This window comes from Dromiciops gliroides, chromosome 5 (genome assembly GCF_019393635.1).
Source record: "Dromiciops gliroides isolate mDroGli1 chromosome 5, mDroGli1.pri, whole genome shotgun sequence".
Classification (NCBI taxonomy): domain Eukaryota; kingdom Metazoa; phylum Chordata; class Mammalia; order Microbiotheria; family Microbiotheriidae; genus Dromiciops; species Dromiciops gliroides.
The window spans coordinates 131,809,707-131,825,506 of record NC_057865.1 but is presented as its reverse complement, the minus strand read 5'-3'; the positions used below and the strand labels follow the sequence as shown (position 1 = coordinate 131,825,506).

The window sequence follows — 15,800 nt, the reverse complement described above, 5'->3', positions numbered from 1 at the left end:
TCCTTTTGGGGTTTTGCTTATTAGTTTCTTTTTCTCTCCTGCTTTTATCTGGTTATTTAATTCTTCTCCTCCTTTTCCCCTCTCAGTTAGGTAGATTCTCTCCTCCTCTCCTCCTCTTCAACTAGTCCTGTTTTTTTAAGTTTAATTTTTGCACCCCTTTCCAAAAAGGATTTCTTTCTCTCTCTGTCTTCCCTAGGTGATCATTCTCTGATTTATGATCCCTCTAATTACCTAGTCTCTCTGTATTCTCTGTATTGCTCATGTAATTAGAACCTGAAGGTATCCATTCTAGGTACTTCCCTCTGTTTGGTTTATGCCATTATCTTGTAGAGCTTACTCTGTCATTTCCCTTTTTCCATTGTGCATCATTCCCAGAACAGTGCTAATCATTGCAAGCCTACTGTGTATAGTCTCTCCCAGGTACTTTTTTCTCTTTCAAAATCTCCTCATCACGTCCATTCTCTCTTACTCCCCCAAGATGCCAGTTGCCCAGGAGTCCCACCAGTACAAGGTTTCTTTGTCCCTTTACAGATGATGTCTTTTCATCCATAGAAGCACTCATAAGTGGAAGGCTCTCCTACCACCAAAGTCAAGTCTCCTTCCTTTGCTTCTTTCTCCTCACCCATTCCCCTCTTGTCTTTTCTCTTTTTAAGGGGTCATCTTTCCTTCAATTTGACCCTAGTACATCACACATTCCCCTCTGTCCCCCAGTCAAAACCCCTCCCATATACCTGTTTATGCCATAAAGTAAGCCCACAAAAAAACCAAACAAAATAAAAGTTAAAAATAGTGATTCACTTGTAGGAAGATGTCACCAGGTTCTGTCCATAATGCCCCAAGACCACCTCTTTACAGTCACCTTCAGTAGACTTTCACCTTCACCCATGTCTCCTTATGTACATTTAGAAAGAAGTCTATTGCTGTTGTCCTTGGCTGCTGCATTTATTCACTCCTGCATTTCTGTTGTTTGAGGTGATTGAGAATCAAATAATCTCTTAAGTTCTGGTTTTCTTTCTAAAAATATTTAAAATACTTCCTTATTATTGAACATCTTTAATTTGTCATTTATGATTAAACTCAGCTTTGTAGGATAGGTCACCATGGATTGCATCCTTGGCTTTTTGAAATGCAATATTCCATTCTCTTTTATGTTTTCTGGTGGGTGCATAATAGTTTTGTTATTTGAATTTCCTTTCCTTTGTATTTGCAGGTCTTTTCTCTATGAATGCTTGCAGAATTTGTTGTTTCTGAATTGAAATTGTTAATATGTGTTGAAGTTTGTAGTTTGGGTTTTTTCTGAAAGTTATCTATTAATTTTTTCAATTGGTATTCTATATTCATTAGTTTGGGGCAGTTCTTAGTTTCATGGATAATATTGTTAAAGATTTTGTCCTCTTGTGTTCTGGAAAACCGATAATCATTAAGTTGTTTCTACACATTGTGTCTTCAGGATCAATATTTTTGCTGGCATATAATGAGTATATTTTCTTTTAAAATAATTTAATATTATTGTATTTTGCTGCTCTCCTATACTGTCCTTTACTTACATATATTTGCATTCCCAGTCTGTTTGCTCTTTTGTTTATTAAGACTTGCCATTACCGATTCCATTTTTAAAAATTGTGCCCATTATTTTTGTTGTACATTTAAAAATCTGGTCTCATGATTCTCATTTCTCTTTTGGACCACCCTGGAACACCTGACTTATGGTTCCATGTTCTCTTCACATTCTATAGGGTCCTCTGTTTTCTAAAATGCTGGATCATTTTTCTTTGTTTTTCAATATTTATTCATAGATGCCTGAACTAGTTTACTAGATCTGGAGGCCATATTTCCTATGTTTGTTAATGTTTTCCCTGATGATTTATCTACTTATGTTCACACTCTTTGAGTTTTCCTCTTCTTGAGATCTTTGGTAATTTCAGTCCCCCTATCCCCCATCCCCACCACATTTTCCCCTATTGCTTACTTCTTCTGTCCTTTCTGATGGTTTTCTTGAGGGCTGGATCTCAGAGTCCCGTGCTGAGCCATTCATGGTGCAGTTTCACCAGCCTAGGTCTCTGCCCCAACATTTCAGAACTGGTCCCAGCTGGGTGTTGAGATCTCTTATTCACATTTAGTGGATGCTACCTCCCAGCCCACCACACACATCCAGGAAGCTCACCTGCTGTCTTGCCTCACACTTTATTCCCCTCAGTTCAGAGAGCTGCACAGCACTTAGTTGTTGTGGTGTCCCGACTCCCCCTATTTTGCTCCTGAGAGGCTGCTGTGGTCCTGACTGACAGTGAACAAACTTCCTCAGCCTAGGGGCATTCAGGACAATATAACGAGGAAGACCAGATCGCTTGTGTTTGCACAAACTGGCTAGCATTTATAAAGAGCTTCAAGGTTTGTAAAGCACCTTACAAATAATATCTCATTTGATCCTCACAATGAATCTTGGAAGGTAGGTGCTATTTAATATTCCCATTTTACAGAAGGGGAAACCGAAGCAGTCAGGTTAGGTGACTTGCCCAGGATTCTGCAACTAATATGTGTCTGAAGCTGGAATCAAACTCAGGTCTTCCTCACTCCTAGTCCAATACTCCTATGATAACAGCATACGAAAGGCAAGATCTGAAGCAGGAAAGACTAAATGTTTGGTATTTATAGGTAACATATAAACAAACTGTTGCTTATTTTGTTGTTGTTCAGTCCTCTGAACCAAAAATTAAAAGATCTGAATCTTAGAATGTTCTCTCCCTGCCCCCATTAATTTATGAGAAGACTTAGGAAAAATTCACCCTCTTTCTCTATTTCTCCTTGTATTTAAAAGCAACATCACGTGCTCCTCCCTAAATTATGTTTGGCATTTTTTAAGGTGAAAGGAGATAGTTGATATGAAAGAATATGGGGGCTTCTTAGAAGAAATTTTATCTAGAAATAAAGCTGTTTTTGCAGCTGTTGCTGTTGTTAATGATAATGTCATCATCAGCATGAGCACACTTCAGCTCATTGGAAGGTATAACTTTGGAAGAAGCCCTGTCTTATTCGGATAAAGTTCTTTTAAAGCCACTTGGAAGATGAAATTAAGATTTATTCTAAAAATTTCAATAAAGATTTCAGAAACTAAGAAACTTGGATATAAAACCACAGCCACTTTTATGTGTTTAAGTACCTTTTAGCATTTCTTGGTTTTCGTGGTTGATAAATTCTCTCGTTGAAAAGTATTTGACATACAGGGAAGTTCCTGTTCTTTTTACAGCTCTGCTCTGCTGTAGTAGTCAATCTGTGAGTCAGTAAGTATTCATTAAGCAACTATACTCTTTTGGCACAGTGGTAGGCCCTGGACTTACAAAGACAAAATGAAGCCGTCTCTTGGGGTTAACAACATGCATCTAAAAGTAGATACCTAATTTATATAAAATAAGTACAAGGTAATTTTGGAAGGTAAGCAAACACCATCTGCTGGGATTTGGATGCTAGGGTGGGGAATTGGTAAAGGCCTCTGGTAAGAGGTGGCACTTGAGCATATCCTAACCATGCTTTGGGTTTCCTAATCTAGCCAGGTTCTAGGTATACCATCTGTATCTCATTAATTTCCTTATCAGGCTGATATTTAATGCCATCTTCCTCAGTTCTGTCTCAAACCTCTGAGTCAGAGTTATTCATTGAGGAGGCACCTTGGGATACATTAAACCAGGGCTTCTGAATTTCAGCTGTTCTGTAGAAGGATTAATGTTACAACTGAGTATCAAAAGAGCTAGGTATTGTTCTTTTTTTTTTTTTAAGTGGGGCAGTTGGGGTTAAGTGACTTGCCCAGGGTCACACAGCTAGTAAGTGTTAAGTGTCTGAGACCGGATTTGAACTCAGGTACTCCTGACTCCAGGGCTGGTGCTCTATCCACTGCGCCACCTAGCTGCCCCTGCTAGGTATTGTTCTAATGGTCTAGTCCATGACCTTGGTAATCATTCAATTCATATAATCCCTCTAGAATGTTTTGAGAGTTCCTCCTCCTCAAGAAATATTTATTGAATGCCTACTATCTGCAAAGCATTGTCCTCTGTGGGGAAATAAGGAAATACAAAGTCAGATAAAATCCTATAAATCAATGAAATTATAATCCAGTTAGGAAATATTTAGAGCTAGAAGGGAGTTTACAGGTCATAGTCTCATAAGTTTAGGGCTGATGGGATATGAAGCAGGGATAGTGGAGATCATCTATTCAGACCCTCCATTTTTCAGATAAAGAAGTGGTTAAGCAGCTTGCCCAAGGCCACATAGGTAATATGTGGCAAAAAACAGGATTAGAAGTCGGGACTCTTGAATTCAAACCCGGAGCTCTTCTCACTAAACCACAGTGGCTTGCGGTTTTAAAAAAAATAAGATTTTTCCTGTCCTATTTTACATATTTGAAACATTTGACATCCATAACATTTACATGCCAGGCTTTGTTCATAGACTATTATCAGGCTCTACTTGAATCATTTCCAACTTGATAGACATAGCTCGTGCCTTTCTGACTTGGCCTTTGAGATCTCAGAGTCATCTCTATCTCATAATTTAGCATGTGACTCACTTGAGTGGAGGTGGGTAGACCAGTATGGCTGGAGCAGATTGGGAAATGGTGGACAAATAAGGCTGAAAAAGTAGTTTGTGATCAGGTTGTGGATCATGCCAGGGTGATATTTTATAGGGTACAATACCATTGTTCATCTAATTGAAGGCCCTTGCCATCGTATTTTCTCAGACAATATGTAAATTTCCAAATAATAGATCATTTTCTGTAGACTTAGAGGACTTGGTGTATTGCTTTATGCATTTTGCTTGGTTATCATTTTAGAGAAGTGGAGTGGCACAAATGATCTTGTCAGCTCTTGTGGCATAGACCATGGATGGATAGTAATACAAGCCTTAGAGATAAGTGTATATCATTCCAGTAAACTTTTTAAAAAAAGGATAGTAATGACATTAATGAGATTTTGTTGGAATCCTAGTCAGCTTTTTCATGGCAGCCAGAGGGCCCTAGCTGATCTTGAGAGAGGATGGAAAATTCCACTTGGAGTTAAAATATGCTTAAATCTGATAAAATATGGAGCTTATTCCTCAGAGGAATAAGCAAGATAAGAAACTGAGCCTCCTGTGGAAAAGCTTTAAGTCTCCAGAGACCTGAGTTTAAGCTCTTGCCTTCAGACTTCATAGCCTAATGAGTTTGGCAGTCACATCCTTTGTCCATATCACTAAAATATCAGGCAGCCTAATATTTATGGGGTATGTTGCCTGGGGCACTTCTGTCCAAAGATAGCCTCTTGCAGGATTGGATTAAGAAGGAGAGCGGCAAAGAAGAAATTAACATAGCTGTGACCCAATTTAAGAAGACCATGTAATAACATTAAAAATGTTTTCCTTCCAAATAACCATTTCTCAACTCAATTTTAAGATAAAATTACTAAGAGATCTTTTTGTTTGCTCATCAAAAAGATAAAATAGCCTTCTAAGCAGTTTACATTTCTTGCTGTATTAAAGGAAGTTGTGATATTCTAGATCCTGCCCATTTAAATTATATCTACATGCTTCCTGTAGCTGCTGGTTCTTGAAAATATTATATATGCCATCTTTGCTATTTATTTTTTATGTATGTCTGAACTTTCAGCATACTTGATGTCATTTAGAACATTTGTTATCTAGAATATATCATGACCCCATGGCTCTGAAAGTGTTTATGTATGTGTGTGTGTGTGTTTATATATATTTTTAGTCTAGTTTTCTGGTGCAAATCAAGTCACCCTTTTTCATAATGATGTTTGTTACACCCCCTGCTGGTCATATAACAACACTACATAATCGAAGACTGATGTTGAACAATAACTCCATGCAATGAGATCATGAATCCAGACGAGGAACTTAGAGGTTTTCTAATCCAACCCTCTCATTTAACAGATGAGAAAACTGAGACCCTGAGAGTTTAAGTGATTTGTTCAAAGTCACGTTGGTAGTGCTGGCAGAGCTGGGATTTGAACCTCACATCACTGACATCAAAACCAGAGATTTTTCACCTTGTTCCACACTGACCCTATATACTGTACTGTACCATACTACATACTACAGTAACGTTCTTTGGTGTTATTTAGGTTTTAAACAATTAAATTTATTTTAGATACAAAATGGAATGTAAAATGTTTAGTGGAGTTTATTTCATAATTTACCATCATAACAGTGGATCTACTTCCTGGTAATAAACTGAACTATCTAGTAATTACCTCAAAGGGCTGTTTTGAGAATTGAATGAGATAATGTCTATACATTAGCTTTGTAAACTAAAGATTTCTCTTCAGGGTGCCCCCAAATCTTAGTATAGTTTAAAGCTTTAATAACTCCTCTCATCTTCATTGTTATCTTAGTGCCCTGTGGGGGAAATTTCTTAATTTCTTACCAAACTTTGAAATATATAGTTAGTTTTCTATCAACAGTTCAGAAAAAGTTCAGTAATATAAACACTGTAACAACAATAATAGCTGAAATTTTTATGTAGATCATTAAGGTTTACAGAGTACTTTAATTCATTATCTGATTTGGTCTTCAAAACAGCTCTGCAAAGTGGGAACTATAGTTATTAGCCTGGTTTTATAGATTAGAAAACTGAGGCTCATAGAGTTTAAGTGAATTACACGTGGTCTCACATAAATTAATAAGTATGGGAGGTAGGATTTGCATGAATCTTTCCTAATTCCAAATCTACAGCTTTTTAAAAAAAATATCCTTACTGTTTCATTATCACCTTTTTCCACAGCCAGCTTGTATCACATGTGCCCCCTTCCCTCCTCTGCTACCACCCTGGTGCAGGCCCTCATCACCTCATACCTGCACTATTGCTATACCTTTCTGCCTGATCACCCTGCCCCAAGATTCCCACTCCAGTCCATTCTCCACATATTTGTTGAAGTGATTTTCCTAAATTGCTGATTTAATCTTGTCTATCCTCCTCCTTTCCCCAACTCCAGTGGCTCCCTATTTCTGCCAGGATCAAATAAAAAATCCTCTGTTTGGCTTGTAATCTCATTATAACCTTGCCCCAACTTGTCTTTCTGGTGTTCTCCCACCTTATTCCTCTCTACATACACCAGTGATAATGGACTCCTGGCTGTTCTTTATACAAGGCATTCCATCTAATTCTTTGTTTTCACTGGCTTTTCCTGCAAGCCTGGAATTCTCTCAGATTTCATCTCTGTCTTCTGCCTTTTTACAAATATCAGCTAATTTTCTACCTTCTGCAAGACTCCTTTTCTTATCCGTCTTAATGCTAGTCTAGTATCTTCTCTTTCAGATTACCTCCAATTTGTGTTCTACACCTCTCGTTTGTACATAGTTGTTTGTGTGCTGTTTCCCCCTTTAGACCTTGAGCTCCCAAGTACAAGGACTGTCTTTTGCTTTAATCTGCATATTCAAACCTTAGTATAGTGCCTGATACGCAGTAGATTCTTAATAAATAATTGACTTGACATCAAACATAGACCTGTGGCGTGTTTGTAGCCTTAAGCATAATCAATGTTGTAATCCTTATGCATGTTCATGACAAAAGCAACCTGAAATCCAGAAAAATCTCTTCATAGACATCCCATTAGATTTGCAGCAACTAACTCTCTGACTTGCCAATAAGTGGGTCACAATATATCACAGGGAACTTTTGTTAATAATAAAAATCAAAAGGCATCATAAATTTCTCACCTGGTAGATCACAATATACTGAAGCCCTGTAATGACTTGCAGTATTTTCAGTGGCCTAGTACAATTCCCCAATATGACTTGGACATTTGGAATGAAAAATCTTTTCATGTTTGTGCCCTTCATAAGCAGATTCCCATAAATCTGGCACACACTGACCTCTGCTGGTATAGTCTGCTTACTACTTTTCCCTGACAGTATTTTGGTCAATTATTCACCACTTCCCAATCTAAGTTGCTCTGCTTACTTGTTCTTTTCACATATCTCTACTGGTATGACAAGCTATGCTTTTTTTGGAAGGGTTCTTTTCCAAGCTGCAGCATTTTCACCTACCCAAGGAACCCATAGACGAAAATTTGTGTATGAAAAGTTAATAATAATAATAAAAATTATTAGTAAATGTTAACAACATGTTAATAACAACAAGCTCTCTGAAACATCCTTGTGAGTTGGGCTATGCAATTATTATTATTTTTATTTTTCAGATGAAGAAAATAAGGCCCAGAAAGGTTAAGCAATTTGTCTGGGATGTAAATTATTGGGAATTGTAAACTCCTTGCAAATATAGATTCATAGGGAGTGGGGAAGAGGAGGGGCAAAATCCTCTGAAAGAAGTGTTTTCAGATCTCTGTACTTTTTACTTCCTCCCCACTGAAAGTGCCTTGTAAAATCTAGGCAATCACTTAGTCTCCTTGGGCTTCAGTGTCCTCATTAGTAAAATAATAGGTCTATACTAGATAATCCCCCAGGTCTTCCCAAGCTTGAAAATTCTGTGGTTTTATGTTTTGATTTGAAGATGAGCCACTTGTTCATTTTTAAAACTGTCAAACCATTTAAAATTCTGTTGTCTTAAACTTTCTACTGTCATTGGGCTTCACTTATTCCTGGAATTGTCTGAATTCATGCTAGGTCAGCATCTACTTTGGTTTTGTAATTGATTTTATTTTTATAAACAACATTATTTTATTTAGATTTTTATTCTTTAAAACATGAAGAGCTAAAACCAATTAAACCTGACCTTAATTATTCCTGATCAGTGAAGTTACCTGCATCGTGATGCCTTAATAAAGAATTCGTAATTTTCTGTTCACAAAGTTAGGAGCCATTACTGGCCATAGCTTAATGTTCTTATACTTTCTCATTTTGATGTTAATTCATCTTCTTAAATAACTAAGCAATCATGGGAACAGGATATTAAATCCTATTTCTTCCTGCCTTCAAATCTCTATAATAATAATAATAATACATTTTACATAGGCTTTAAGTTTACAAAGCAATAACTTATTATCCTCTTTGAATCACGGCACTGTCCAACAAATATCATTGTTACTCCTTTACAGATAAGAAAATTGAGGTTCAGAGGTTAAATGATTTTGCTCATGATCACATAGTAATAAATATCTCTAATAGGAGAGGATATTTAAATTTTAAGAAAAAAACTTAAGCTATTAAAAATGTTCTTTTTTTTTTTTTTACTTCTACTTGTATTATATTTCACTGATAGAATTCATCACAGAATTTTCTCAGTGCTTGAAAGGGAGATAAGTTTCTTCTGCTCCAAGCCCAGAAAACAATTTACAAATGGGCATCAAATTTTACAAAACATCTTCTTTATGACCGCTTTGTGAGATTGAGAACACAAGTCTTATTTCCATTGAAAAGGCTTTGTGACTGAGTCCTAGAGGAGTTTAATGACTTTCCCAGGGTCACAGGGTTACTTAGTAATAGAGCCAGATCTAAAGTACTATTCAGAGGGGACCTTTGAGGTTATCTGGTACAACTTCCTCATTTTACAAATAAGAAAGCTGAGGTACAAAGACATTAAGTGATACAAGGTTATGTATTTGGCCAGATATCTCACCTGGTGTTTTGGTCTCCCCCAACCCCATAAGTCAAACTGTCTCCCATACAGGGGGCTAGAAATAAAATCATGTTGTGATGTGGGCAAATAAGGTTTTGTTGAGTTAATAAGTTGATCTTTTCCTTGATTCTATTAATTGTTTTATATTTTTCTTTGCCACAGAGTGCAAGGTTTGGCGAAATCCACTAAATCTATTTAGAGGGGCTGAGTATAATAGGTAAGTGTTTAAAAAGTTTGATGAATAAAACCCTCTAGTTCAGCTCTAGAACCAGTATAGCTCCCTGGTGCCACTCCCCAGGAATCCTTGGCATGCCTTGCTGGGGACCCAGCTCTTTGTTTAGGGAACTAAGCCATGGTAACTTGTGATGTAGCCTGTGTACTGTAGGAAGACTATGGCTCTGGAGCAGAGGGGATCAGCATCACACAGGTGGCCAAGCTAGATTTAAACCTGGGTCCTATGATGGCAAGTTCTTCCTCCCTAAAAATGGGAAATAGGGGAAAAAAAATCAACATGCCACAACAACTCCCTTTCTGTTAGCTTTGGAAATGTTGCCAAGCGTTCTGTAAACATTTTTAACACAGACAGGAATTTAAATGTCTTAATAGGAACTGTAATTTATATGGGCCCCCTCTTCCTCTGATGCTTTATGCTACAGACATATCATTAAATCAAAATGTTTTGAAGCTTCCCTGGCACATATTAATAAAGAGAAATTACAGGAGATTTATCTGAATTTAATTTAGCAAAGTAATTGGGCAAATTGGAACATTTCCATGGCTTTTGAAAAATATTCCTATTCATTATCATTAGTTAGTAAAAACTTTTCTTTAGCACCTTGTCTGTGGCAAGTCCTAATTCAGATCAGAACTATAGAAAAAAATGATTATTTTAATTGTTTTTACCGGTACACAACTCTGAAAGGGATGAAGATATGGTTAAAACAAATTGTGGGCCACATTCTTTTGGTACTTATTTATAAAAATGTCTTCATGTATAGATGATGTTGGTATGGTGTATGAGTCTTTTTGTTTCTCTCTCAGAGGTCTCTGACTACCTTATCTTCCTTTATAGGTATACATGGGTAACAGGACGAGAGCCATTGACCTATTATGACATGAATCTTTCAGCACAAGACCATCAGACATTCTTTACATGTGACACAGATCATTTGCGGCCTGCAGATGCAAGTAAGAAATGTGTTTCAGATACATCCTTCATAGAAGTTATGAATTTATAAGGAAAAAAAATCATAGATGGCATGCCATTTGGGGAGAATCTTACATACACATAGAGTTATTAAATTGGGGAACAAAATGACAATTTTGTCTTTTGGTGTTTTTTTTTGTTTTTGTTTTTGTTTTTTTAGTGAGGCAATTGGGGTTAAGTGACTTGCCCAGGGTCACACAGCTAGTAAGTGTTAAGTGTCTGAGGCCAGATTTGAACTCAGGTACTCCTGACTCCAGGGCCAGTGCTCTATCCACTGCGCCACCTAGCTGCCCCAGTGGTTGTTTTTATAAAAGGCTTTAACAAGTCATCAGCAAGTACATCTTAGGTATCTACTATGTGCCAGGACTCTGCTAGGTACTGGGGACACAGGTATAAAGAATGAAACAACCCACGCTTGTAAAGAACTTACATTCTAATGGGGGAGACCACAAATACATATGTAAGTATGTACAGAATAAATATAAAGAAAAGAGCTAAAAATAAATGCAAATTAGCTGTATGTGCAAAGGAAGTTAGGATGGAGGACTCTAGCAATTGGGAAGAATTAGCAAAGGCTTCATTCATGTGAAAGATGATACCTGAGCAGCTACTTGAAGGAAGAGAAGGATTCTAGGATTTGGAAATATGACAAAATGCATTCCAGGCATGGAGATGGGAGATGGAGCAAATTATGTGAGGAACAAAGGAAGAGAAGGCTAGTTTGGCTGAATAGCAGAGTATAAGAGGGGGAATGATAGCCACTGAGGCTGGAAAGATAGTTTAAAGCCAGGTGGTTATGAAAAGTTTTTAATGCTAAATATAGGAATTTATATTTTATCCCAGTGGTAATTTAGGAGCTATTGGAATTTTTATTGTGTATAGGAGTAACCTGATCAGATGTATGTTTAAAGAAAATCACTTTGGCAGCAGTGTAGAGGATTGAGTAGAGCACACAGCAAGACCAATTAGAAGGCCATTATGATATCTAGGTGAGAAGAGAGATGAAGGCCTGAACTGAAGTGATGGCTGTATGAGAATAGAATTCTGTATGAATAATGACAAAAAGTAGTGACCTTCCCTAATGCCTTTAAATGTATTTTGATGTACAAAAATGAGATTTGCATTCCATTTTTGCTTTTGTTTTTGTTTTTTTCCAAAAAACAGACTGTGTTAAAGCAAGTTACACTAAAGATTCAGAATTTGCTCTGAGTGATTGAAAGGAAATACTTTGTCAAGTTAGAACTTCCCAACTGGTGAATGTAAATAAGAGTTCCATTCTTTTTAGTTGATTAATCATCAGTCACATTCTACTGAGCAGTCCACTAGGCATATATGGTATTGGCTACAATAGGTAACTATGTGTGCTTTGTTCCACAAAAGAAACCATTTTAAGGGGAACTTTCCATTCCTTCTGCCTAAAAGGAGATGACTCTGTGTGTCTGTATGTATGTGTATGTATATAACAAAAGTTTTAAGTTCTCTGCTTGCATGCTAACTTAAAAAATAGTATAGCACGGCATTGTAATGTCCAGGAGCTTGCAACAAACATTGTTGACAGAGAAATGGCAAATATAAATGACATTATTGACTAATGGAAATAGAAGGCATCAGTATTTCAGTCTTCTGAGTACATAGAAGATAAAGTATGCTTTTATTCTGACATTTAAATTCAATGACCAGGGACTTATTAAAAACTTCTTTCCTTATTTTCCTGAATCTTCAAATGTAAGATCTATAGACACATGGATGCTTGATGCAACTGAGTATAATAGAGAATAGCAAAGTCAATTGATTGTCTTTAGGGAGACTGGCTGATTCTCTTGGTATGTAAAGTATTCCCTAATTCAAGCAGTTAATTGGATGTCACAGTAAACTTGATTTCTTCTGATGCTGCTATAATGATTGACGTATTTTTGTCTTTTTTAATTTAATAGTCATGCAGAAAGCCTGGAGAGAAAGGAACCCTCAAGCTAGGATTTCTGCAGCACATGAAGCCTTAGAGTTAAATGAGTAAGTGAGAAGGATATTATGTCTTTTCTTAATCTCTATGATGAAAATTCCATCCTTGGCTGGAATGTAGAGTTTCTATTGTTATCAGACAGTAATAGATTGTGAATTTGGACTAGGTAATGATATATAGAAAAATGAATTTTTAACAAAATTTTTTATCACAAATACACAGAGATGGCATATAGTAGATTTTCAGACCTAATTGAAATTCATGATGCCATGTAAATTCAAAATTGTATAATCACTTGCATTTTAAACAGGAGAAATTGTAACTGATTCAGAATTCTCTTCAGTGCTCTCATATTTTTAGATGTTATCTCTGCTAATGAGAGAAGCATACCACAGATATAAATAATGAAATATAGTTATATATTTCAAAGATATACAAAAATAAATGTTGCCCTGACAGTGCTGTTAAACATTAGAACCAGGTACTAAGGGAAGTTGTGTGTTCTCTTTTGTAAGACAGCAAACAAGGACTTAAAAAGATTTGAAGAAATCCTTATATAGGCTTGGGAAAGTTTAAATCCAGTACTGCATGCAGTGAGGGGGATTCATATTAAATTCAACAAACATTTATTAAGTATCAGCTGTGGGCAAAGAAATGTGCTGTGGGTAGGGGGAGATACTGAACTTAGATAAGACATGGTCTTATCGCTTATAACCTGATGGGGTATATGACACATAGACAAACAACTATAAAGAATAATAATAGCCGATATTTAACATAGTGTTTTATGGTTTAGATTGACAACCCAGATATCTGTATTTTACTGATGTTAAGCCTGAAGCTAAATTATTGGCCTGATGTAGTATAACCAGTAGTGGCATTAGTTTTCCGAGTCCAAATCTGAAACCAAATCCATTATACCACATTATGCTACAAAGACCCTACTATGCTCCACCAAGTAGATAAGAAGTGTTAAGTGCCATGTGAGGTTCAATAGTAATCAAGAAGGAGTTTCGCAGAGTAGGTGACATTTGATTTGGATTTTAAAGAATGGGTACATCGACCGTTTTCACAAAGTCCCTTATCAAAGCAAAGAGTCTTGGAAAACAAATAGATAAGTCCCAACCCTCTTATAAATGATTGGTTCAACCCTTGTCCCTCACTGCCAATAATTACAAGGGCTGTTTATCAGAAACAAAATTAATCAGTAAATTTGGGGTTTACTTAGTTTTTTTTTTCTCCCCTGTGACCTGATCAAGATGTTGATTTAAAAGGAAATGGCCACAGATTAGGCAATGGATAAGATAGAAAAGTAAAGTGTATCATCGGACCCAGGATAAACAGTACCTAATATTATTCATTATTTCTCTATTATGTTTTATTTTCCAAAAATCTCGACATAATTAGAGGAGTATCATTTTTACCACCAAACTTCCTATTGAGAATTAGTTAATTACTTATTTCTTTCTTACTAAGAGTAAGTGGTAAAACATTATTAAAAGGATTTGGGTCAGGGGCAGCTAGGTGGCGCAGTGGATAGAGCACCGGCCCTGGATTCAGGAGTACCTGAGTTCAAATCTGACCTCAGACACTTAACACTTACTACCTGTGTGACCCTGGGCAAGTCACTTAACCCCAATTGCCTCACTTAAAAAAAAAAAAGAATTTGGGTCTTAACTCTAGGGAATGATGGTTGACTGTACTATAACTGTAAAGGAGTCTGTACTATCAAAAATTGAAAATCCTAGATATTGTTATCATTATTTCTAAAATAAATAGTGGTCATTAAAAAATTCTAGAGTTTAAAGGAAACTCACAGACTATTGTACTTGACCAAGAATCCTTCTTATACCTCCCTGACCAGTGGTCATCCAGCCTGCATGTTGTGTTCTCTAGTGAGAAAGACTGCACTAATCATCATGATGAATTGTTAATTATATCGAGCCTGAATCTTCCTCTGTAACTTCCCTCCGTTCTCCTAGATATGCTTTCTAGGGTTAAGAAGGACAAATCTAATCCCTCTTCCACTGGATAATCCTTCAGATATCTGAAGACAATAATCATATTCCCCAATCAAATCTTCTTTTCTCTAGACTACATATCCCCATTTCCTTCATCTAATCCTTATATGACTTGATTTCAAGACCATTTCACCATCCTAGTTGCTTTCGAGTTTATCAGTGTTCTTCCCTAAAACTAAGTGCCCAGAACTAAGCACACTCTGTTCTACATATTTCTGACTAGAGCAGAGCAATAATATCACCTCCCTAGTCCTACATATTATGCTTTTCTTAATGCAACCAAGATTGCATTGGCTTATTTTTTGGCTCCCATATCCCACAGTTGACACAAATTGAGCTTGTAGTCTATTAAAACCCACAAATCCATTTCACATGAACTACTATCTTCATACCTGTCTCCCATATTGTATTTGTCAAGTTTGATTTTTTGGACTCCATAAATAGACCTTTTCATTTATTTCTCAAAATGAATCTTATGAAATTTAACTCAGTATTCTAGCTTATTAAGGTATTTTTGGATCCCAACCCTGTCCTCAATTGTCTTAGTTATCCTCAGCTTTGTGTCATCTCTAAGTTTACTAAGTATGTCATTTATTCAGGGCCAGGACTAAACTAGATAAGTCTGGTAATTCAGCCTCGAGGAGTGAGATGCATTAAGGCATTTGTGAACCATAAAAATGCAATAAAACCATTGTTATTAATGGAGAATTAAAAGGATATAACCTCAGAGTTAAAAAGATATAAAACTCTACTACCTTCCACCTTATCAGTCACCAGTTCAGGAACCCAGAAAGGTGACCTGAAGGCAGATGGAGTTTAAATAACTTAAGATGCAGTACTTTAAGTGGTCCTTCCAACCCCCTCAAAAAGCCACATTTCTCTCCTTACCCCAAACCCTACAAGGACTATTCTAGTTCTTGGCTGCTGGAGCTACTGCCAACTAGAGAAGAACCTTTGGGGAAGCTGGGAAAGAAAGAGTACAATGGGGGGGATTAGAGGATGAAGGGATATTTCTTGGCTAGAGTGGTGGAAGTATGGACATGCTCCAAT

At 36.7% G+C, this 15,800-nt stretch overlaps 1 protein-coding gene across 1 annotated transcript in view; it reads left to right on the top strand.

The window, feature by feature from the left end:
• ST7 (suppression of tumorigenicity 7) overlaps positions 1-15,800 on the top strand; it is a 283,882-nt gene that overhangs the window by 158,221 nt on the left and 109,861 nt on the right. The window contains 3 exon segments of the mRNA XM_043968041.1: positions 9,725-9,779; positions 10,635-10,750; positions 12,704-12,779. Coding sequence (XP_043823976.1) covers positions 9,725-9,779; positions 10,635-10,750; positions 12,704-12,779 — 247 coding nt within the window.